The sequence below is a fragment of the Netta rufina genome (genome assembly GCF_964035555.1).
Source record: "Netta rufina genome assembly, chromosome: 20".
Classification (NCBI taxonomy): domain Eukaryota; kingdom Metazoa; phylum Chordata; class Aves; order Anseriformes; family Anatidae; genus Netta; species Netta rufina.
Window position 1 is genome coordinate 8,379,541 of NC_140144.1, and position 24,370 is coordinate 8,403,910.

Below are 24,370 nucleotides of genomic sequence, written 5' to 3' on the forward strand. Positions count from 1 at the left end.
ACCGAATACCAAGCCTCAGCACGTTAATTGCCAGTCCTCAGAAACCTGAGACAACCATTTCGAGACTGCCTTTCATCTCAGTGGGATTTCAGTATCTTCCAGGGTCTGCTCGAGGCTTTGTATTTATACCATTCACCTCACTTGAACAGCAAAACTGCACACAGATGATACAGAAGTAACATAATAGCAGCAGTAATTGGATTAATAATCCATTAGCACAGATTTGAAGTCCCAGTGGTTATTACTGGAAGCGAAGGGAGGGGTTGCCGTTCTTCATATTAGTTCATGAATCAACACTAGCACCAAGAAACAGGAAATTTATTTCTACAGATGAGTGATTTGTGCTCTCGTTTCTGCAGGCAACACTCACCAGCGAGGGAACTATTTACTAGCTCCACTTGCAAGCACATCTGTGCTATGTATCAGCCCTGGAATAGGCAGCACAGGCAGGGGCTGTGGCTGGTTTATAAACAGGCTCGATGCTGGCAGACAGCAGTGACCAAAAATCGAATTGGTCTAAGCTGATTTAGTGCGTATGTGAGCATTCTGTGTATGTTAATTTTTCCCACCCGTTTCAGCTATGGTTTTGTTCCTAAACCACAGAAACCATAGCTTCTTCTTTTTCATCCCTCCTTCTTAGCTGCCTAGCAAAATCCCGCAGGCTATTTAAAGAACGCAAGAGGATGCTGCTTTTGCTGGAGTCCTCCTTTACATCTTGAGCACTTCCCATTTCAGAGGCATCTATACAGCTCGACCTGCCTATGCAGAGGGGCCCTGGCTTCCCCAGTCCTGTTTGCCAAACCTCCCCCAGTCCCCTCAACTCCCCACTCATCTCCGGTGGGCAACGTAGAAGAGGCATCTGCCATACTGTGGGTCATGATTAGTACCTGAAGTCTCTGCATGGAAACTGTGAGCTCTGGCAGCACATCCCATCGCTAGAGAGGTGGATGAGCACTGGTCAATAGCTCTCAATATTTATCGAAGAGAAAAGCCACAAGGATTCAGTCAAATCATCAGCAAATGGCTGCTGGGCACGTCCTTCTATCAGACACCTTTGAAACTGCTTAGGAAGCTTATCCCTCCCCAGCCAGTTTGTCACTCCCATCTCTAATCACTTGCTGGCTTGTGAAGCTACACTAGATGGGGTTGCAGGATCTGCCAACAAGCCCCTCGTTGAACCTTTCTCACAGAATTTAGGTCTGGGCTTGGCACTGGCTGAATGTGCAGAGAGCAGCAATGACCTCTTGTGGCCATGGAGAAAAACGCCAGGACCCCCATTTCCCCGCACAGATCAGAAGTGATCAATAAGCAAACCTTTCCTGCTTGTGCTCCTGTTCATAGGTTGAAAAACAAAACTGTCAGGAATCTGGGAGCACGTAACTGGATGAGTCCCACATCCTTCCCTGTTTAACACATTCCCGAGGCCAAGATATCAGGAATGCTGCAGCGTGCAGATGAAGCAGTCTAGATCTAGCTCATTGTTTCTCAGGTTAAATATTCATTTATTGAGAATAAGCAGCCAAAGTTCATGCTGGGAAGACAGGATTAGCATGAGAAGCCTGGACATGGAGCATAGTTTTAAAAAGATGCTGCTGTGTAGAAAAAAATAAGGAAAAACATACAAAGAAGGGAACTCATCTGTGCAGGCACATCTTGCTGCAGAGACACCAGCTCCCTTTTCCTGAGATTCACGCTATCAGAACCTGGCACTGTCTCACCTTGCAGGTCTGACAGCCCACAATTGAGAGCACTTCTACCACATTACTGACGGTGCTTTCAAGAGCCTCCTAACCCACCCCCAGATCCTTCCTGACCTGTTAGATGCCTGCAGAGAGGTTGCTGAAGGACAGAGGAACATTTTGCGTTCATCTAAGAGATCAGCAGAACCATTTCCAGGTATCAGATCTCTCTGGGAGGTGGTGCAGTACAGTCTCTTCATCTTTTTTTGCCCTTTACCTGACACAGTTAAGTAGCAGAGACAAAAAGAGTGCTACTGGATGAAATACAGATAACTCAATAGCCTTCAAAAATAGTTTCTGATGTTCCCTTTTCTGAGAGCATCTCATTGCCTGTACATCCCCATAGATGCCTCACAGCAGAAACCCCCGTCTCCCCAAACAGTAGTAAGATAAACAGCTGCTACACTACAGCAGAGGGATAGAAAAAAAAAAAAGAAAAAAAAAAAGGTATTTTTCTAATTGGAAGATGCAGAGACTGCTGAAACTTTCATTCTCTGTGCTGTTCGCATCCATGCTGATGCAGATAATGCTGGTAGCAGCTTTATATACAGACCCGAAAATGCCACCATCAGGCTTTAGTCTTCAACCTTCCCAAGTCATCTTGAGGATGCAATTGTTCTCACATTTCCTAAGGAATCCTTGCAGAACTCAGAAATAACCAATTGCTGGATTTTGCATGGAATGTTCCACTGACACAGCCCTAGGAATTTAAGTACGATTTCACAGAGGCAGCAAGGGCTAACGTTTGAGTTTTGCAGCAGCAGAATGGATTACCCATGTCCTTGCTTGTCCTTAGCCACTGAGCTCCATAATGCTCTACTAAGTGTTTAGGTAGCAGCGCTGGTGGCAGAGATCCAGCCCTTGTTATTTGGAAAGAAATGAAGCAAAGCTGCTGAAGATTACTACAAACATGATCTGAAGCTGCCACCTAGTGCTTACTCTGGACCACAGGCAGAGCAGTCTGCACCAGATGAAAAGCGAGGAAGGATATTTCTTGTTCCCAGGAAAAGAGCGAGCAATTTTTTTTTCTCCTTTTGCCTGAGGCAAGCATGAGAACTTGAAACATTAGGATTAGATTCAGGGGGAATTGGGGTAGACTTTTTGATTTTTCATCCTTTTTAACAACTGTAACATAGTAGTGCAAGCAGCTCTAATACGAAACAAATATGTTTATACACACACACAATACACATATAAAACAAACAGTTCTAATACAGCATCAGAGATCTGACAGGACATCAAAATAAAAGCATCACGTCCATTCTATACAGGGAAGGCGAGTGACAACATCTGGCTCAGCATGCCCACCTCTAACCAAGGCCCTCAGGCCAGTGTCTTGCTGGGCTCCCTGCCTCCCCCAGCCCTGACACAGCTGCACAACTCACCTTTCCACGGCATCTTGCAGTGAAGCAATGTTGAGAGAAAGCCACTGTGAACAGTGCCAGGCAATCTACTCACACACTTACCCTGCCTGGAAGACGTGCTGATGATGAAGGTCAAGTTCTGGTTTTAGGGATGAAGAGCAACGGTGGAAGGGGAGGCACCAGGACACTGCAACCATTCCAAGTGTCCTGGCACAAGGAAACTTAAGCCAACTGTAGTTCTCTAGTTAGACCAAATTCATTCTGGAGGAGGATAAACCAATGCACACGCTCCTGAACAACTACCTCTGTTTCAAAAAAATTTATTGAAATACAAAATATTTAATAGAAAACAGTAACAGAGCCTCTTCAGAGGACGAGCTTGCCACATCAGGCATATAAAAGGGACTGGCAGGATGCACACAGACTGAGAAGACACTGCTTGCCTATGGCTACCTGGGTCATGCGGACAGCCACGTCCAGTCTCAAACCCTTGAGACATACAAACCATGAAAATCTAAACCCACAATGTGGTTAGCCGCTCCTTTCCTCTAAGGACTTGTACTTTTTATTTTCTTTCTTTGAGACTGCAAAACTCTAAGTCAAAAGGACAAACTGGCAGATCTGCATTACAATAAAGAAAAATTAAAAATAATTTAAAAGCCTTTGGGAAGGAAGAAACCAATCACAAAACACATCCCTTCCTCTCTATTGTTCAACACCAAATTCAGGGGCACTAGACACAGCAACAAGGTATGTCCCCGTTGTATCTGTGTCTTCATAAAGGTCAGATATGTACTGCTGTACTAAAAGGCTATTGTACTCCAGTACTGTTTAGTACTATGGTACTAAAAGGGCTCAGGAGGTATCCAAGGAGTTAAAATGAGCAATTTTGGTAATTTCTGAAGTATGGAATGAATGCCTGGGACTAAAACACTGAAAAAAAAAATACTGAGGATCAAAAGCTGCCATGGTGGGGCTTCAAATAACCGCTTCTGACACTATCCCTCCAGATCCAACAGCCTCTGCCGGGTTTCCAGAACAATCTCCTCCATCACCTCTGGTTTGAGAATATCCTTGATCTGGAGTGGAAAGAAGAGTAACATTGGCACCAAAGAACAACAACTACCATCGCACTCCAAGTTAACTTTGCCAGCCTACTATTTCATATAAAGACCATAAGAAATCAAAGGAGAATCTACTAACAACTCCCAACCTTTACTGGGAGCCATAAACCAGTATTTGGGAAGGGAAAAAACATCTTAACCAGAAGTAGAGTTCAAAAGAACACCCCATCTAGCTGCGTGTACTGCCACTGTGGATGAAAGAAAAAGCCACTTCAGATCTTAGCCATTTATGACAGAAGAACTGCTACTGACTGTCCTGGCAGAACCTACAAACTCACGGAGTAAAGGTGTGCAACAGCAAGAGCTCAAACTGAGGGAGCAGTCAGCATGTGCAGAATTGCTATAAACAGAAGGCCAGGCTCTGTATGATACACGATGCTTGCTTTTTCCACTTGTTCTCAAACTGCACCTTAGCCTCATGCAAACTCTAATGCAATGCTGTTTTCACAGGGATCACAGATGGTCCATAATCCTACCCAGCAAGAGATAAACAACACGTATCTAAAAATTAACTATTTCTCTATAGGAATAGGTGGGCTTTGCCAGAGCCAGAACCCTTCAAACTATTCCTGAAAATGTCCCAAGGCAATTTATGTCGTGTGTAAGGGAGAAGTTCGTATTATCACTCACTACAAAATCCTTTGGAAAGATAAAAAGCCCTAGCACATAACTTACTAACTTCAGCAACAACTGATGCAGCCTTTCCAATCCCTCCCCAGAGTGTAGAATAAAGTATACGACACTGGCTTCTGTACCTGATGAGAAAGGGATGCCTCATAGCAATACAGGATGCTAGTGTCAAAGAGCATCATCTTCTGAGTAGCCAGAGCCACAATGCAGTTTCGGAGCCGTGAGATCACCTCCCGGTCAGACAAGGGAACTGGCTGAGGAAGGACAGACAAAAAAAAAAAAAAAAAAAAAAGAATACACAGGAAAATAATGCAAACCTACTGTAAAAAACGTTTTGCCACAGATCTAAAACCTGTTTCTTGAAAGCCTCAAGTTATTGATGTGCCTCTTGGACCACGTTGAACTAGCAAAGCACCATTGGTAGAACAAGGTTCGTCATCCTCCGTGTCCTCTCACCTCTAGGTTGGTGGTGAAGCCCCCTGCCTCTTCATCTTTCTGCTCTGTGGTTGGGTAGATCCAGATGAAACCGTTGTTGCCGAGGATCACGGATGCACCACAGGGCAAGTCGTGGAAGTGAGTCTTCTGGCGTTTCACAAGGGAGGGCGAGACCTGAACGAGCACACCCTGGCCAAGCTGCAGAAGAGACCACGATACTCAGCCTGAGACACGAGCCACCACGAGTAACATCAAGTCACTGGCATGCACTCCATTTTTGGGCTAAGAACTGACCAGTTTTAACATCCTTTCCTGTGAAACAGTGAATATAAAACCTGCCTGCCTCTGGGAGTGCTGGGAGGATTAGCTAATGCCTGTGCAGTCCTTTGAAGATGAAGAATACTCTAAGTGCTTAGCACAAACGTTAATAATATCTCGATCGTAACTAGACATCAACCATTCCTGCAGAAAAATGAGGACTGAGAGGCCCAATTTAGAAGAACACTTTCCCTCTTAATCCAGTCGCTGTCCTTCACCCTTTGTGCAATAAGCACACTTTGCTTTCATCTTTTAAGTGCTAATACCCTCGGTCTAGTAATCCTGACTGCAGCCTGCGCTCCAATGGCCCCTTGGCTTATTTCAATGTGCCAAACCAGAGATAAATGCCGACTGCGTAAAGCCTAAAATAGAGCCCTGGAGTGAGAAACAAGTCACAGGGGCAATGACCTGCAGAAGAGGAACGATGAAGTTTGAGCCAGAAGATTTTTCTCCCTGGGTTTCAGCTCCCAAGCAGCTAGTGGGGGAAACAGGACTCACAAGCCGTAACAGTGACAGCAGCAGCTCAAAGCGCGCGCTCTCTGCATTGGGGAACTCTGCCTTGTGCTCCAGCGTGGGAGCTAAGCCTCTTCCTAACCTGCACAAATGGGTTATAACACCTTGTTCTTCTCCAGCTTTTCTTAAATATCTCCCCAAAAGTCCAAATTGTGCTTTGGCCTATATCGTTACCTTGATATAAATCAAATAAATTCTACTGACGTGGATAGAGTTGTGTTACATTTAAGAAAGGCCTGGCCTTCTAACACAGGACCACTAGCCTAGCTATAACTCTCTGATATGCTAAATGGTGCCCTTCACCAGAGCTCTCCCCAAAGGGAGATCTCTTTTTTCCGCCCTTCTCATACCCCTCTTTTTGTAGCAAGCAGATGCCATCAGATAAAAAGCTCTGAACTGCTGCCAATTCCAGCCAGTTATGCCGTTTGGTAAACTCTTCAAAGCCAAATTGAACAAAATTAGGCCAAGACCAAGTGCTTTTGAGCAACTTACCTTCCCGTATTTCAGACTCCGGGTGTGCAGCGATACAGCCCCATCAGAGAACACAGACTGGACCTCTGCCTGTCAGGATCAGTCAAGGAAACAAGCTCCCTACTGCTGCTCAGTGCCAAGAGCAACTGGCTGCCCACAGCAGAGAGCTCTCCGTGTCAGCCAGGCTGGCCGAGGTCTAGCTGTTCCCCCTGTGCCCCCTGACTCTTCTGTTTGAGTGCAAGCAGTGCAAGGATACACTGATGAGGTCCCCTTCCTGCAGATAGTCCCTCATTGCAAGCTCGTCTTCTGCCGATCTCCTTCTCTGAAAAGAACAATGACAGAAAAGTTACACAGCACTCAGAATTAGCAAACGTTAATTAATACCTATGCTAGGGGGGACCATCTCTTTAGGATGCTGTGAAAAACGCAATCTGGTCACCAAGGGAACTCAGGTAAACTGGTCAGCACACCTTTAAATCATGGAAGTGTTTACGTCCAAATAACCCTAAAAGTTGAAGTTTATTAGAGCACTGCAGACTCTCCTGCAGGCACAAAAAAAACAACACTACTCATGTGCTAACTGTGGGAAGGGCTCCAGAGCTTTCTGCTGTGAAAACAGAAGAAGACAGGGCTCTGGCACATCTCTGCACAAACTGCACTCACCAGTTCCCCACCAGGTAAATTCATAGACGACAGCAACAAGACTGAATCTAGCCTGGAATTGGTTTCCACTTTCCATCGTTTCTGCTGAACCTGGAAAAGAAAAGTTCTATTGCTGTACACTCAGAAAATTAGAAAGGTCTTCAGTGCCTGACAGCTTCACACTGAAAGGCTACGAGCAGCGACGTGACCACGACATCCCACCCCAGGGCCTGCACAAGTGCTTCCACCAGCACTGAGACAAGCAGGAATTGAGACAGCACCGCAGCCTACTTTTAGCTTCACCTTTTTGAAAAAACACATGCTAACAGTGCTTCTGTAACCAAATATATTCTTCTCTGTTCTCAGTATGGGTTTTATTCAGTTCTTTTTAGACTGTAGGAGCATCACATCCAACCCTGCAGCACTCAGCTGTCCCGCAGCACCAGGCACCACAACGCCCAGACAGCAGCACGCTTTTAGGAGCCCCCTAAAACCGTGCCTGCAGGTTTTACCTCCGTGATCCTCCCAACCACGATGTCGCCGACTTCGCCGTTGTACCTGGCGGGGGCACAGACAGCAGTTTATTCATTATTAATCCCATCTTTCCCCACAGCAACCACCCACACCTTGCCTCCCGCACCACCCACGCCGTAGCCGAGACTGAGGCGCTCACCTGGTCTTCAGCGCCTTGACGCACACCAGCTTGTTCACCCTCTCCACAGCACCGGCCACCGAGGCGATCAGCTTCTCCTCATCCACGTAGGTGCCATGGCCCCTGTGGAGGGAACAGGCACCTGAAGACAGCCCCGCACCGGCTACCGGTCACCTCCCCGCCGCTTCCCCCGCCTCCACACCTCATGTAGCCCGTGTCTGTGGTGATGGTGTCCCCCGGCGCCACCAGGTGCTTCTCTTCGCCCCGCGACCCGCTCGGCGCCACCGCCTTGCGGGCCACCGGCAGCCTCATGGCGACCGCCGCCATCTTGGGGACGGGCAGCGGGACTCCGGCTCCCCCTTCCACACGCGCCTTCCGGCCGCCATCTTGGCTGCTGGCAGAAAGCGGCGCGCCTGAGGCGTGGGCGCCGCCATCTTGAGTGAGGGCCGCCGTGAAGGGGGGGTGGGTGGGTAGCGTCAGGTGTGGCGCCGCCTTCGTGCCGGGCGGCCATTTTGGTTGCTGGCACGACCGGGAGGCGGGGGCTTCACTGCGTTGGGATCGAAGGGGAGAAGGCGGCCATGTTTAGTGCGGGCAGGGCGCCTTCACCGCTGTGCCAGGCCTCTGAGGTGCTGAAGCGGGGGGGGGGCAGCCCCGGCATGGAGCCCCCCGACCCCAGCCCCTCAGCGCTGTAACAAAACGTTCAACCTGAGGGAGAGCAGGGCCCCCAGGCTCTTAATTTCTGCTTATGTGTGTGTGTACATGCAAATTATTTCCCATTTTTTTCAGAGATGATGCTGTTATCGTCTCCCAAGGTGAAATAAAGGCGCCAGGAACAGCTCCTCACACCAGGGTGTGGAGGTGCTGAGCACTGACCCCGTTACACGGCACTGCTGGCCCCCAAGAGAAAGCCTTGGCTTAAACGAGGGCTGAAGGATTCACCCTTAGCAGAGCTGCTCTAGCATTAAATAACACAATTGTGTGGAAGTTTTACGCATTTCCTTCAAACGCCAGTTAGAGTCTCAGAGCTGCTGAGAAAATACAGAGGAGCCAGGGCTGACCTTCCCTGAATGCTTCGCTTCCTCAGGACCAAAATCAAATATTTCAAGCAAGGCTTGCAACTGTAGCCTCTATCAGCTGAAATATGACTATCATTTCAGAGAAGATACTAAAAGATATCAACAGTTTTTCTTCCAAACAGACTGTAAAGTGGAGGCAGGCAGGTACCAGCCCAACTAGTGCCACCCCATCTGGTACTAGCGTGAACGCATCCCTTCTCTTTCAACCTGCAGAAGGGTTTTTGTTTCCCTGAGCCGATGTTTCCTCTTCTCAGAGCCTGGTCTAACACCCAGTGCTACATCTTTTTTGCCACTTACTTGCCTGACGTTATTTGAAACTAACTCTTCCTGCCCACTACATTCTTCCACCCAGCATGGAGCAAAAATAAAGCCCTCAAAACTATCCATCTTCTAAATGATAAATGTTCCAAGTAATTTTTATTTAGAATACAAGAGAGAGGTACAAATGTATTTACACTGTGTACATATACAATCAAATAATATATAATATCAAAGTTTTGTAAATAATGTTTTACATAAATATTTACAAAGTTAAAGTGACAGATTTTTTCTTTTTCTGTTTTCTTTTTTTTTTTTTTTCGGAAGTAAAACACGGTTTGTGAGAACTTTATACACCTTAGACTTATAATTAATATTAGAATACCTTCTTTCAAGCCTTATGATACACGGCTCCTCTCGCATGTGGCAGGACTCCAGAGGGCGCTTAGAGCTGTCCTTGGGGACGGAGCTGGCCCAGGGACGGGATTTCTGTCCCCAGAGGGCAGCAGAAGGAAACCCGAAATGTTCCCTCGGGGCTGCAGGGAGCGAGGGGCAGCGATGCTGGAGCAGCACCCCACAAAACCTGCCCGTGGCTGGGCATTGCCGGTGGGCACATCGCGCTGGGGGTGTCCCTTGGCTTGTCCCCTTCACCACGGCACCCCAACCCCATCACCGTGGGCTGGAGGAAGGCAGACAGCGGGGCTGAACGCAGCTCGGGGGGAAACACGGCTGTTTGCTGAATCAGGAGGGAAATCTGTCCCTTGGGAAGGGCCAGCAGAGAGAAAGCTGATGGCTCCAGCAGGGCCGTGCCACGTCTCTCTGCTGGCCGCTTGCTGGGACAGTAACAAGGGGGCACGAAGGTTTTTTTCTTTCTGTCAAATTATCTGTAAAACCCAGGCGCGATTCATCCAGGCATGGCCTTGAGGCTGCCCTCCTGTTGTGCACCAGCAAATCCACCAGACACCGTGCCCTGTGTGTTGAGGCACCATCCCCTCTCCCCTGTCCCCCTGCCAGCCCCGGGGACAAGCAGCTCACCCTCGGGGAGCACCCCACACACCCAGCGATGCTCCTAAATTCAAGCAGCTCACCACGCAAAGCAGCCCTGCCTCTGCCCCCCCCAGCTCTGCCGAGGGCTCCCGACTTCTTGCATGTCTCACCGCCAGTCTTTTGCCCGTTGGCAGCGGCTTTCCGAAAACCCCCGCCGCCGTGCCGGGGGCTCACAGCACCATGGTGGGGATGTGATGGGCCAGGGAGGCGGGATGGGGCACGGGCAGGGCAGGGGAGTGAGCCTGCAGGGAGGCGTTGGGGGGCCGGTGGCGGGCGCTTTTCTGGTGCGCCCGCAGCCCGGCGAGCTGGGAGTAGGCACTTTGGCAAACCTGGCACTTGTAGGGCCGCTCGCCGGTGTGCAAGCGGACGTGGTTGCGGAGGGTGGAGGACTGGCTGAAGCGGCGGTTGCAGAAGCGGCACACGAAGGGCTTGTCCAGGGTGTGGATGCGCATGTGGGAGCGCAGGTTGCTGCGGGAGTTGAAGCCGCGGTGGCAGATGACGCAGCGCATGCGCCCCGTGGTGCTGGCCCCCGTCTCCACCGCGTGGAAATCCTCTGGGGACGACAGATGCAGTGGTCAGGCGCTGCCCTCTCGGGCTCACCCCCATTCCCGAGTTGCCCACGGCGCTGGCTGCCCTAAATCACCTCCCCGTGCGCCCTCGCTGGCTCTCCCCTGCCTGCTGTGGGTGCCCGCAGGCTGGTGTTTGTGGATTTGGGATGGGGACAGAGCTGGGAGCAGGCTGACCCCAATTAAGGGGAGGGGGATGCTCAGGCTGACCCGTCTCCCCTGCAGAAAGGATTTCACACGGGATGCGCTTTCCCCTTCCTTTGGCTACCTCTCATTTCTCCTGCACCTACGTGGCCAAAGCAGCCAGGAGCAGAGAGCAGGGGTGACGGGAGGGTGACGGGGAGCTGCCAGCAGCGACCTGCTTCAGTCCCAGTTTCACCCCGTGCCCTGCTGGGCTCTGACCCTGCTCACACAGAGCAGGGAGCACGGAGGGGCTCGGCTCCGAGCCCAGCACCCCAAAAGGATCCACTGCCTACCCATAAATGAGCACCCTGGGGAACCACTGAAACAGGCAGAGTGAAAGCCCAGGGAAGGAAAAGCCTGTGCTGGCGATTTGGGTAAAAAAACAGTTTGTGCTGCTAAAAGCAGAGCAGAAAAATAAATGACTGCATCCCAGCCTCTCGCAGTGCGTCAGAGCTCCTTCCTCCCTGCCCAGCAGTCGCTGGTCGCAGCACCAGCACCAGCCAGGGACAAGTCGGCACGGAGAGGGTCCCCAAATCCCAGGGACCTGCCCCAGTTGCATGGCTCTGTCCTGGGGGGGACGGGCGCTGCATTACAGCCGAGGCAGATCAGCCTCTCCCAGGAAGATCGTGGGGCTAGGGAGAGCTGTGTGGGGTTGTGTGCCCAGCACGGGGCGTGCTGTGCTCCTCCATGGTCCCCGTGTTTGTCCCCTGAGAGCTGAGGGGGTCCTTGCCCCACGCCCACCCCTGCCCTCAGAGCTGGGGATGGGGTGAGCAGAGAACGAGACGGATGCCGTGCCCGTGTGTGTGCGCGATGTTACTCACCATGCTTGTTCTTCTTCTGCTCCTCTTCCAGCCCCGGCACGCCCGGGATGCCCAGGAAGGTGTTGTGGGAGTTCCCGTACCAGACCAGCAGCTCCTGATCTGGAGGAATCATCTGAAGACAGACAAACAGACGGGGCTGTCGGGATGGGGCAGCTCGACCTGCATCCTCTGCCGGTCGCTGCGGACCCCGCTGGCCGTCTCCCACCCCTAAAACATCCCGCTGCCATCAGGTCCTGGGAGGAAGGTGACAATTGGTGACCTGGCAGGGACAGAGCACAGCCCCTGTGGGTCCCTGCAGCTCAGGGAGGTGAGGGTGCAGCAGCACGGAGAAATGGCTCTGTTCCCTGGAGCGAGCAGCCAGCAAACGGCACCCAACCTCACCACGCAAAGCAGCCGTGGCTGGGAGCACGGATGCGCTCACACCAGAGCAAATCCACAAGGCAGCACCAATAACAAATAACCCTAAAAAAATTGTATTTTTTTCCCTTGCAGGTTCCTAGTGCTGAGAAACTGATTTAGAAACAGCCCGCTGTTGCAGAGGTCGGCTTTCGATACGCAGAGTGATTCAAGAAAAGCATCATTTCCACGAAACGCAGATCTAAGATCACCAGAGCACTGAAAATGTGCCTCATTTGAAGCACCGGGAAGCAGTGGCAATCGGGTTCCATATCCTTAAGCCTCCCTCTGCGTAAGAACCTCACTGGGGCTGCAGGGTGAGAGGCTGAGGAGGAGAAGCCGATACTGCTTCCCCTCCCAAATTCGTGCTGTTTCTCTGCATCATTTTCTCTTAACAGAAAGTTAATTATTTTTAATATAAATGAATAAAATATTGCTGGAAGGATAAAGTATATGTGCATGGTCTGCTGCTGCACACGCCAGCAGCTCATCCGCATGCACACAACCCAAAACAATTTAAATTACCCCCGAAGAACCTCGTGGCCTTCAGATAGAAGGGCAAAGCTCAAGGCCCTCACCCTATTTTCCTGTATTTTCCTGTATTGTACTTTCCATCTTGGAATTGCTGAGGAAGAGGATGGGAAAAGCAAACCAGCGAGTAAGGGCAGGAACAAGCAAAACCGCATGAAAATACAAATGCTGGATGGTGAGGAAGGCACCCAGTAAGCCCAATATTTTGGCAGGCAGGTGGAAAAGGAATCCTAAGAGTCACCGTGCTGGGGTCCCGGCACAGCGGGGCCGGAAGGCTTGCTGGTGCTGGGTTGGGAAGTGGGGGAACCACCGGGGCTGGTGGGGTGACGGTGCCCTTGCAGGTGCCTGCTGCTGGCCGAGGGCACCACCAGGAGCAGGCGACGCTCACCAGCCCTGCCCCGATGAGGTCTCGGTGCTGGGTTTGCAGCGGGGTGAGGTGGGTGCCAGGGGGGACACGAGGCTGCGAGGGCAGGGGCCTTGATCCCATCTGAGCCGCTGCGTTTGTGCGACGCCGAGCTAGGGGATTAGCAAGCAGGGAGAGCCACAACAGGACAAACTTCTCCCACTTTTTCTTTTCTTCTCGGTGCACAAACCCCGAGGAGTTGGAGCAGGCAGCGGGGTTTGGGGCCGCAGGGGTGTGCTGTCCAGGCACCAGTGGGAACGGGGAGCCCGCGAAGGAAGCAGCCCCTCGAACTGCCACCCAGCTCCTCGGCCCCTCGGTGCTCCCCTTCCCCACTCCCTCACCAAGAAAGCCCCAGCCCCTTCCCCTCCCTGTGGCCCCACAGCCAGGCACGAGCACCTCTCATGCCCACGTCCCCATCACGCAGGGTTCAGCTCTCCACATCTCAACTTCACCGCCTGCGCTGAGGGAATTCAACACCTCTGCTCCAGTGCCCAATGATCCAGCCACGGGCAGCGAGCCCGTGGATTTGATATCGCTGTGCAATAACCCTCTGCTCGCACCACCCATACTCATCTCACCTGCCCCACTGCCCTGTACAGGGAAGTCGGCAAGGGCTGACACACAGCCGCACCCCGAGCTACACCCCTCAGCATGATCTAATGAAAAAAAAAAAGCAGTTAAGCTAACACCATGCCAGGCACAGCTGCCCACAAGAATATCAGCTCTTAAAGCCTGCAAAGGGAACCCCAGGATGAGGAGAGCAGCACGGAGGTGCTCAGGGCTCCTGCTCGCAGACCCCGGTGAGACACGCACCCTCCCGCAGCAGCAGCGGAGCTGTTCTTCCCTCACCCCACTACTCACCTTCCCCATCCCACTGCACCGATCCCAAACCCTGGTGCTGGCTCAGTGCAGGACTGGCCGTGGTCCTGCCCCACAGCCCTCCTGCTCCTCTGGCAGCCACCGCAGGAGCCCAAAGGATCGGGGGAGCTGCCCTTGCCTACGGTGCCCGCGGGCGCTCGCGCTCTCCCCAGCCACGCTCCCTCTCCCCGCAGCAGCAGGAGCTGTCCCCTCGCGCCGCTCTAAACCCGGGTAGCTGCCCGCTGACATCTCCCCGAGCTCCTCCTGCAATAGGGTCATTTTATGGGGATGTTGCGCACAAGCAGGGCTGGTGCCCACCATGGTGCTGCTGGCATGTATGGGCGCGGGGACGATGCTGCTGTGGTAGCCAGGCGCTCGCCTCCATCCCAGCACCCGCAGCTTTCACCCTGCACCCTGGGGTGTCCCCGGGACCCAGCACCTGCCCGCACATTGTACAGGAGCGTGAGGATGAGCTGGGCAGGATGAGGCCGGTGCCCACCGCAGGATGCCCGAGGCATGGCTGCAGCAGTAGCGGTGCCACTCCCTGCCCGGATCCCACAGCCCCGTCCTCCTCCTGCTCCATTTGCACCCGGAGCTGCTGTGACCCCCGGGTGAAAGCTGCGGAGCCAAGCGCAGCCAGCACCCGGCTCCGGGCACTCACAGAACCCCCAGACTTTTCCCTGCTGCACTGAAGCAGGTTCTGCATGCACAAAAATCCCATTTTTCAAGACAGCATCAAAACCCTGCTCCTGCCCAAAGCCCCGGCTGAGCCAGAATCGCAGCTCTTTTCACATTTTATGCCCCAAAACGAGCTTGGGCAGCGTTTGCTCTCCCCGTGCTCAGCACACCTCACCCCATGAGCCCACCAGAAGGGAACAGAGAAGAGAAGGGTGCTTCCCTGCCTCCCTGAAGCCCGCACAATGACATTTCCCCACAGGTCTGGGTGCCCTGCGCTCCCACGGGTGCTCCAGCAGCAGCCCCACAGACAAGGAAAGGGACCCGCAAAGGTGGCTTCCCAGCTCCCCGTTGCCTCCCGACCCCGTGTACCTCGATGGCCTTGTAGAAGATGCTGTTCCCGATCTGCACCACCTCCAGGTTCTGCTCCTGCTCGTTCCGGGCACATTTGATGTAGGTCATCCAGCTGCGGTGGTCCTCCTGGCTGGCATCGATGAAGTACCGCACGGTGCCGTCCTCGTTGAAGACCTGGGGGGGGGACACACAGCGCTCGGTGGTCCAAGCCCCTCCACACGGGGATCGCGGCGCTGGGGGATGCTCTGGGATCGCGTCCCCGGCTGGGGACAAGCCCCAGAGCAGCACGGCCTCGGGGCTGAGACCCTGCAGGCAGCCAGGAGCTGCTGCCTCCGGACAGGAGGTGCCCGGACCCTTCCTGATCGTGGTGCTGGGTGGGCACGGCTGATTCTCTGCCCGGCTCCCTGCCTCAGTGCCCCCTTCTCAGTGGAGCCCAGCACCAATGGGGCTGCTCAGCACCCTGCCACCACCTCGGGGGGAACGGGGTCCCTGCCGGAGCTGGCCCTGCGGGAGGATGCCTTGTGGGGTGGCAAAAAATGCGAGGCGAGCTTCTACTCTGCATGAAATAATAATAATCATCGGTGCAAACCTGGTACTCGGTGAAACCAAAACACTGAGCAAAACCCTTTCTGCTAACAGTGATGTCCTGGCAGCTCGGATCACCCCAAAACCCTTGGAGTAAAAACACCGGGGCTGGGACAAAGCAGGGGATGGGCAGAGCCGGTTTCACCCACGGTGCACACTGCGGGGAGCCTCCAGCCGGGCGTTTCACCCCAAACGGGGCAGGGCAGGGCAGGATGTGACCCCGCAGCGTGCGACAGGAGCAACGGGGGCTTGGGGATGCTCCGAGGGCGGGCTGCGGGAGCCTCGCACCCACCTGCAGCCCCACGGGTCTCCTAAAGCAGCCTGCCCTGGGGAGAGCCGGGGGAAACTGAGGCACGCCGAGCTGAGGACAAAGCCCCCCCGGGGGGCCGTTACCTCCCACATGAGGTTGTTGTTCTTGCACAGGTCCACGTGCTCGGGCGAGATGACCCTGCCCGTGAAGGGCCCCATCTCCGTGCCCGCCTTGATCCACGTCTTGGAGAAGATGCCGAGCCCTTCGCCGGGGATGGAGCTCTGCGCGATGATCACCTCCGACGGCAGCACCAGGCTGGACAGCTTCTGCACCTCTGAGGACGGCGGCGAGAGGGGTCGATGAGGGACCGGCCGCTGCCTCCCCCCGCACCCCAAAGCGCCCCGGGGTCCCCCCATCCCCGCCGCGCTCCCCCCACCCCGAGCCCGGCTGCGCTGTCCCCGAGCCGGGGCCGGGGAAGGGGGCGCGGAGACCCCGGGCTGGCACCCCCAAAGCGCTGCTTTGTGCCGGGGCCGTGGGGCTTTTAAAGGGCCGGGAGGGTTCCTACAAAGCGCTACAAGGTTCCCCTCCAGGGCATTGAGCCGGTACCTGGGAATAGCGGCCCGGGCCGGGCGAGGGAGCGGGGCTGAGAAAGGGGGTTAAATGGTGTCTATTTCGGCCCATCCAGCAATTTGTCATGCCGTTAAAGTGATCTGCATTCATTAAACTCAAGTAGAAAGAAATTGCTAATTCTAAATTCATTAGTCCTTTAGGAATGCTGTAGCGGTACATTGTGCCTGAATGGCGCGGGGGCTTGTTTAAAAGGGCCCAGGAATTCCTCTTACAAAATGGGGAGATGAGATGGTTGACATATCGTGAATGGAAATGGAATTAGCCTTCACGGTAAATTAAGAGAGGAACAGAAATCCGAGAGGGAGGTGGGGGGGGAGAAAAGGGAGCCGGGACGAGAGAAAAGACATTGTGCGGGGCCCTGAATGCGGCCGGGGGCGGCTCGGGGGAAAGCAGCGGCCCCGACCCCCTCCCCTGCCCCTTCTCAGCCCCACGGCCGAGGTGGGAACTTTCTCGGGTCAAACCCGAGTCAAAAAGCGGCCGGCGGCGAAGCCCCGACGGCGGCGGCGGCGGCGGCGGCCAGGCACTCACCTCCGGAGAAGGACTGAGCCAGGACCTCGGCCGTGAAAGCGGTTTTGGGGCCGCTCTTCTCCTCGAAGAGCTGCTCGCCCAGCACGTTCCTCCAGCGGCCGTAGAGGAAGCTGTGCAGGATGTCCGACGTGATCACCTCGGCCAGGGCCAGCCCCTGCGGCTTCAGCCCGGGTTTGAGCACCAGGGCTTCGGCGGGCAGCACCGAGCCCATCATGGGGGCGAGGCGGCGGCCGGGCTCCGTGCGGCTCGGCGGCTCCCGCCCGGCTATATATGAGCTTCATTGACCCTCCTAATTGGTTATTAATGACCTCCCTGACGTTTGCCGGAGAGACTGGGGCTGCCGGAGCGAGGCGAGCCGTCGGAGCCCCCCTCCCCTCCAGCCCTCCCCTCCCCGGGGGTGGGGTGGCTGGAGGGAGGGACACGGCGCTCACACACTCACACACACACACAGATACACACGGACACGCTCACACACACACACGGACACGCTCACACACCCCCACATACAATGCACACACGTATCAATTCATACACGCACACGCAGACACACGGACACACACGTGTGCGCACAGATGCACCCCCCTATGCGCCCATACACAGCCCTATACCCCCCCACACACACGTACGCACCCATACACACGTACACACACACACACACACACTCCGGATTGCCCCCCAAAAGCCGGGAGCAGGACCGGACCTCGCCGTCGGGCACGGCTCGATTCGGTTCTGCTCACTCCGGTTCGGCCCCGGCTGCTCCCAGCCGCTGCCGGCGCTCGTTTTACGCGCAAAACTCGGTGTTTTGGGGCCGCGGCTCCACACAACGAAATCCTCGCCCCCGATGCCCCCAGACCCGGTTTCTCGGTGCTGTTTGGTCCCTCTCGGCCCCGGCCAACGGGCAGAGCCCCGAGGACCGGTCCCGGTTCCCCCCCGAGTGGGTCCCGGGGAGCTGCGGCCACCCGCACCCCCGGCTCGGCACCGGCGGCCCCGCTGCGCCTTTGGGGAGCGACCCTCGGGGAGGTCCGCGGTGCCCGGTGCCAGCCCTAATACTGCGGGCCGGGACCCCTCTGTGCCCCCCCCTAAAAAAAATCGGGGATTAGTCCCCAAAGCCGAAGAGGGGACAGCCCAGCCGGCCCCCAAATGCGTGTCCTGGGGGGGATTTGGGGAACCTTGTGCCGCGGAACAGGGGCTGCAGACCCCGGCCCTGTCCCCTCCCCGGCCCGGGTGCGGCTGCAGCATCACTGGGGCTCGGCCCCCCGCAGCACCCCCATCTCTGTACCCCAAAATATTTCCCGGCCCAGCCGCGGGGCTCACACTGCCACCCCCTCTCTGCCAGCCCTTGGGCACCTCGCAGCCCCCGGGGGGGTCCCCACAACCGCGACCCTCCCTTCCCCGAGGGCCCGCGGCTTTGCTGGCTCAGCAAAGGGTTAATCTTCGCTGGATTTAAACCCAATCCTGCTGTGTCGGAGCTTAGAGCCCTCTCCTCAGCCTTGTTCTTTTGATTTTCATGGGGACAAGGGGCTGCAAAGGGCTGGGCCGGGCGGTGGGGGGAGAAGAGGACGGGCCCCCAAATTCCTCAAGCACTCAGAGCCCGGCTCCCGCACCCCAAACCCAGGGAGAGGGCGAGGCACGGCCGCCCCCAGCCCCTCCGGGACCCAACAGCCTCCGCACCCCAGGGTCCCTAGCAGCACCCCCGGCGGGCGTTTTATAGGGTGAGCCCCTCGGGCGGCTTCTCCCCTTGCTGGGCGTTGCGAAAGCGATTTTACAACCCAGGTGCAGCCGCTTATTCCTATCAACCCACCCAAGAAAAGGTGCAAACGGCAGGAATCAACCCAAATTTTTGGTTACCGAGGGCGTTTGCTCGGAGAGGGACAGCGCTTTTCCTAGACAGGGAGGGTTAATAACCCGCCCGGGACTGGTTCGGGTTTTCATGGACGTAAAAATAAGTTTATTTCGGTTTTCTGCATTTTTGAGCGTAGCGAGCCGCCAGCCCGCATCCCAGGCTCGCTCCGCAACGCATCAGGTGGAAGCTCCCAGCACACGGAGCGCTCCGGCTGCCGGCCCCGCGGACCGCCTTTATTTTTTTTTCCAGGAACCACATCAACCCTCAAATTGTCCCGTGATAAAAAAAAAATAAAAATAAAATAATAAAATAATAATAATAGCAACAAAAAAAAAATAGATGTCCGTAAAAACCCGCGGCTCCCGTGCGCGCTGCGCTGCCGCCCCGTTCCCGGCCGCGCTGGGGGGTGCGGGGGGGCTCGGGGAGGGTGGCGATGGAAAAAGGTGGGAAAAAAAAAATCCTCCCGTTTTGTGAGGGGCTTTAAATATCCCCAGCTGTTTCCCAAACCTCCTTCCCAGTCGTAGGAAGGTGCTTTGCCCCCCCCCCCTCCCTCCCCTTCTCGTTTCTCTTTTTTAATATCGCAGCTATCCCTCCTTTTTAACATTTAAGAGGAAACAAGTTTAATATTCATGGCTGTTAATAGAGAAGGGCCATTATCGCCGCCCCATTGTTCTGAGCCCCGCACAATGCTGCTTGTATTTTCATGTGTATATTCCCAAAGTTCCTTCTGAGCGTTTAGTGAGCACTTTAATATTCATGGGTGTTAATAGAGAAGCCCTCAGTATATTGGCATATTGTTGGGAGGTGTACATATTGGTCTGACTTTGAATAGCCACAGTCCTCTTTTCTTTTGCTCTGTTTTGCAGGGTTGATGGGCCAGGAGTAAATGGGCATTTTTCCCCCCCGTCTCCCCCTTACAGAGAGAACATCTTTATTCCAGTCCCAGACTTTCTGGTTTCCCATTCAGGACCCTCAGAAATAATGTCAGGCAGAAGAAAAGTGGAGCAAATCAATCTTTCATGGTCTTTTTGAGACCAATTTGACATCCATGGACTCTTCTTTTCTTTCACAGCCTACAAGGGGATGGTCAGGATCTGGACAAGGTTGGGGTCTGATGAGGGGAGACATGGGATCATAATGCAGCAAAGAGAGAAAAGAAAAGCAAAACAAGAAAAGATTGCAGGGATGGGGTGATGGAGGAAAAATGAGGGTGAATGACAGTGCAAGAAAGGAGATTAGAGCCCAGCAGCTGCTTTTTGGGGGGTGGGGGGAAGGGGGGAGCTCTCTCCCCTCTTCCAGCCCTCCGCATGAATAGGATTTGAACAGAGCTGAGATTGATTTATAGTTATTGCAGTTGAACATTTATTGCTCTTAAAGAGTGGCGGGGAGAAAAGAGAGAAAAGGGGTTTGAAAAGCTCCTTTCTGTATTAAAGAGGTATCAAATGAAGACTGCTGAGATAATATACAGTGGCCAATGGGAATTTGATTTGCTTTAAAATTTAACTCTTGTGGGGCCGCAGCTGACGGCCGCGCTGGGGAAGGCTCCGGGGGCTCCGCGGGCGCGCAGGGAGCGCGGGGCCGGCGCTGCCGGGGCCCGGAGCACGGGGGGGGGACAGGTCCCGGCCCGGGGGGGGACAGGTCCCGGCCCGGGGGGAGCCCCCTTTCGTTTGCCCAGCGCTGCCGAGAGCCCGGCTTCATGGCAAAAATCTCCGGGCGGCTCCGCGCACGGCTCGGGGACGGCAGCAGCGGCGGAGTTGTTATCATTTCTTAGTGATTGTAACAGATACGTGTGTGTGTATATATAAATATATCTATTTTATTTTATTATTATTTTTTTTTTCCGCAAGGAGGGTAAAGGGAGAAGGCATGTAGAGCTACGAGATAACCGGCGCGGGGAAGAGCCCTTTTCGGAGCTCTTTTCCTGCCCTGAAGCCGGAGGTTTCTCCTCTCCGGCACCAGAAACGCGATCGCAGCCGAGTCCCCCCGGGCGCAGAAAGGAGCCCATTGTTCAGAAGGGAGAAATACATTTTTAGCGGTGATTGAAAGCTCCCCTCTCGTTTGAACTCTAGAAGAAAGTCCCTGGCAGGGAAGAGCATCCCCCTCCCTCTGCCCCAACATCTGTTTGGAGCAATCCAGGCTCTAGGGCAGAGCCGGGCTCTGCCCCCTCCCAAAGTCATTAAAAAGATATTAGTGGAGCTGAGAAAAGTCCAGCGCAGCCCCCGATCCGGAGCGGGGGGGGGGGGGAGAATCATTAAAGACGATTTGGGATTTGCCAGCGCTAATACCAGCCGAGGGGACACTGGGGGGGGTGGGAACCGGGTAGAAAAGCCCCCCCCGAGCAGCAGCCCCGCCGTGCCCCTCCTGCTGCCCGGGGTCCCGGTACCCGGGGCCGGCGTGGCGAGGAGCCGCCGACCCCATCGCCTGCTCCGTGCGCCCCTCCGAGGGGGCAAAAAGAGGGGGCGGCTGGAGGCAGCGAGAGCTGGGCTGGGAGCCCAGGAGGCTCAGGTGCTTCGTCTGCATCCCCTGCACCTCCGCCGGCTGCAAAATGCCCCGGTAGCCGGAGGGAAGGGGGGCAGGGGGGGGATCATTGCACCCCTGCGGGTGCCGGGGGAGCCGGGGCAGGAGGGATCATTGCACCCCTGCGGCTGCCGCAGGAGCCAGGCGCCTCCGAAGTTGCTAAATGTGTCATTTATTAAAGCATTCAGGGGGCTTTTCTTTGGCGTTTGCTTGCAAACTCACAAAGGCCGAGCTGCTGTTTGGGGGTCTTTTCTGATGGAAAAAGGGCTCGGAGACCCCCGGCACAAAAGAAATCCTGGCAGTGCTTTCAATGGCCGGGACTCAATGAGGGGGACCCTGTGCGCAGCGGGCGGGGGCGAGGGGCCGCCCGGTGCTGCCTGAAAGGCAGGCCTGAATGTAATGGGGAGATCTGCGTTTATTTGTTGGGATCACATTTAATTAGCTTAGTACAACCCTTGAAAGACAAAGGGACCTCAATCTGGATCCAATCTGAAGCTCGTTTGGAGAGCGAGGGCTCCTGGAAAAGTCAAAAGAGAGAAAGGAGAAAGAAAGGGGAGGCTGGGAGAGAAAGGGGCTGGGGGCCCAGCCAGGTGACTGGCACGCGTGAAACAAGGGGGCCTTTTGGGCACAAGGCAGGGCTCAAAAGGGAGGGAGGAAAATAGCCTCTTCCTCAGGTTTTACCTACTTAAACCCCCTGAAGGGGCTGGAGCTGAAAAGCCTCAATAGGGGCTAAGGAGGCTGCAAAGCAAACAGCAGCGCTGGAGAGGCGGCTCCGGCCCTGCCGCGGCAGCAGTTGGCAGCACTCGGTTATGGGAATGTGCCCAAATGTTACCTGCGCCCGGCACGGCTCCCGGGGATTGTCCCGGGGGGGGGACACAACGATGGGGACAGGCGAGGGCTGGGGAGCCACAGCCCCCGGAGCTGTCCCCGCAGAGCTGGGTGGCAATGAGGGGAGCACGGCGGGCAGTGGGGGACCCAGGGGGGTCTCCCCAGGGTGCGCCCCTCGCTCCGGGCAGCTCCTTGTGTCTCCTGGCCTCTCCTGCTGGGACATGGTGGCACGGGGCACATGCAGGTGGGTGGCACGGAGGAGGCACCGCCACCTCCCCAGGGGGAAACAGGAGAGTGGCCATCCCTGGGGGGGCACATCCGTGGGATGGAGCCGATAGGACCCCTGTGCCCCCTTTGAACCGTGCTCTGACTTTGGCTCCCTTTCTCCTCCTGGAGAGTGTGAGCAAGGAGAGGGCTGGGGGGTCCCCGAGCAGAGCCAGCACCTCGGAGGGTCCGGGCACGGTGGGTTCGGTACGGTGAAGCTGTGGCCCCCCGAGCGAGCTCTCCAGCACACAGCGCTGCCGCCCCTCCGAGCCAGGCGGGCTGATTGCGCTGCTCGAAAAAGGAGCTTTAGGGCATTATTTGCCTCCATTTCACTCTGCGGGAGGCCGCGGAGCCGAGGAGGGATGCTGAGTGCTCTCCCCTCCGCTCTCACTTTCTTTCTTGTCTTTTTTTTTTTTCCCTTTTGATTTTTTTTTTTGAGTAGTATTTCCAAGATTATTTTGGCGAGGGGGTCACGGCACACAAAAGCAAACAGGGAAAGGGAGAAAAAAAAAAACAAACCAACAAACATCCTCGCGTTCCCGGCTGCATCTGACAGCTTCGCGCGGCTCAGGCGGCCTGCAAATGAAACATGATTGTGGCAAATTGCGGCGGTAACTCCTCGCAGCCCCGCGGTGCTGCGGCACGGCCAGCGGGACCGACGGTGTGGGCGGATGGCTGCCGGCCCCCCCAAAGCAGCCCCGGTACGGGAAGAGTGAAAACAGCCCCATAAAGCAGCTCTGAGCCAGGGCTGCCCCTCACCGAATGTGTTGGGGTGAGGCAGGCACAGGGGGGTCCCCCATGGGTGCTCCCCAGGGTTTCCAGCGAGGCTGTGGGGCTGGGCACAGACCCCGCTCGCTCATCCTCATCCTTGTGGTCTCCGCACCAGGGGTGGATGCTGAAGGGGCTCCCCGTGGATAGAGGTTAGATGGAATGGTGCAGGAAGGAGAGAAGGGGATTTGGTGTGGAGAAGCAGGAAAATTGGCCCCCGTGACAGGGCATTCACATCCCACTGCTCGGTCTCCTGCATCCCACCATCACCACCTCTCCCAAACCCCACTATCACCTCTCCCACATCCCAGCACCTCTCCTATATCCCACCACCACCACCTGCATCTCCCTCAGCAGCAGCTCCGGCACCAAAGACCCGTGCTGGCCCCCACACCACCACACCGGCCCGGCTCGGGCAGGGCAGGGCGAGCAGCCCCAGGGGAGCGGGCACGACTTTGGGGACCCCACGGCTCCCTCCTGCCCCTCCACCAGGAGGAACCAGGCCGGCCGTGAAGCTCCAGGGCTGCTGTACCCATGCTGGCCGGTCCCAAATGGGATTCAGGAGCAGTGACGGGACCAGGGGACAGGAGGGGCAGGAGCCGTGTGTGGGTGCCCAGCACAAGGCCCACAGCGGGCGCCATCGCAGGCCTTGAGGCCTCCCATGGCTCCCGGCCTTTGGCAGCCCGCTTCTCCACAACACAAACAGCATCAAAACCCCGGCCCCGGCCTGCTCGGGGGCGGCCAAGTTTAATATTCCCCGGCCAATGGCCCCGACAAGGAGCCCCGCCGCTCAGTGCGGCTCCCTGGGCACGGCCGCGGCTGAGTGACGGCTCGCACAAAGGGAAGGCACCGTCTAATCCCCCCGGGCCCGCGGCACCTGCACCCTGGCCCGGCCGGGATTAGAGGGGAGCGAGCCGGCCTCTGCAGAGATCAGAGGCTCCTTTAGAGCGGCCTTGAAATAGGATTTCCTCAAGTGATAAGGGGAAGGGTGGGAAGATGAGCTGGGGCTGCCGGTACCTGCCCCCCTCCGCCCCGTGATGCTCTTTTGGGGTTGCCTCCCTTGAACCCCATGTCCCAGGCCTGGAGGGAGGTGGGGGCACC

General features: G+C 55.6%; 2 protein-coding genes across 2 annotated transcripts; both read right to left on the reverse strand.

Moving 5' to 3' along the window:
- Positions 1 to 3,407: 3,407 nt before the first annotated feature.
- EXOSC2 (exosome component 2) lies at positions 3,408 to 8,221 on the reverse strand. The gene is made up of 9 exons (XM_084299296.1): positions 8,091 to 8,221; positions 7,910 to 8,011; positions 7,749 to 7,794; positions 7,258 to 7,347; positions 6,851 to 6,916; positions 6,616 to 6,684; positions 5,314 to 5,490; positions 4,983 to 5,111; positions 3,408 to 4,182 (listed from the first exon to the last, which is right to left on the reverse strand). Exons 1-9 carry the CDS (start codon positions 8,213 to 8,215, stop codon positions 4,102 to 4,104), a joined length of 885 nt encoding a protein of 294 aa, XP_084155422.1. The 5' UTR covers positions 8,216 to 8,221; the 3' UTR covers positions 3,408 to 4,101.
- Positions 8,222 to 10,439: 2,218 nt separating this feature from the next.
- Positions 10,440 to 17,263, reverse strand: PRDM12 (PR/SET domain 12; the record flags this gene model as incomplete). The annotated part of the gene is made up of 5 exons (XM_084299103.1): positions 10,440 to 10,822; positions 11,840 to 11,951; positions 15,075 to 15,230; positions 16,035 to 16,225; positions 17,050 to 17,263. The coding sequence occupies 5 exons, from the start codon at positions 17,261 to 17,263 to the stop codon at positions 10,440 to 10,442; spliced, it is 1,056 nt and encodes a 351-aa protein (XP_084155229.1).
- Between the last annotated feature and the right edge of the window lie 7,107 nt (positions 17,264 to 24,370).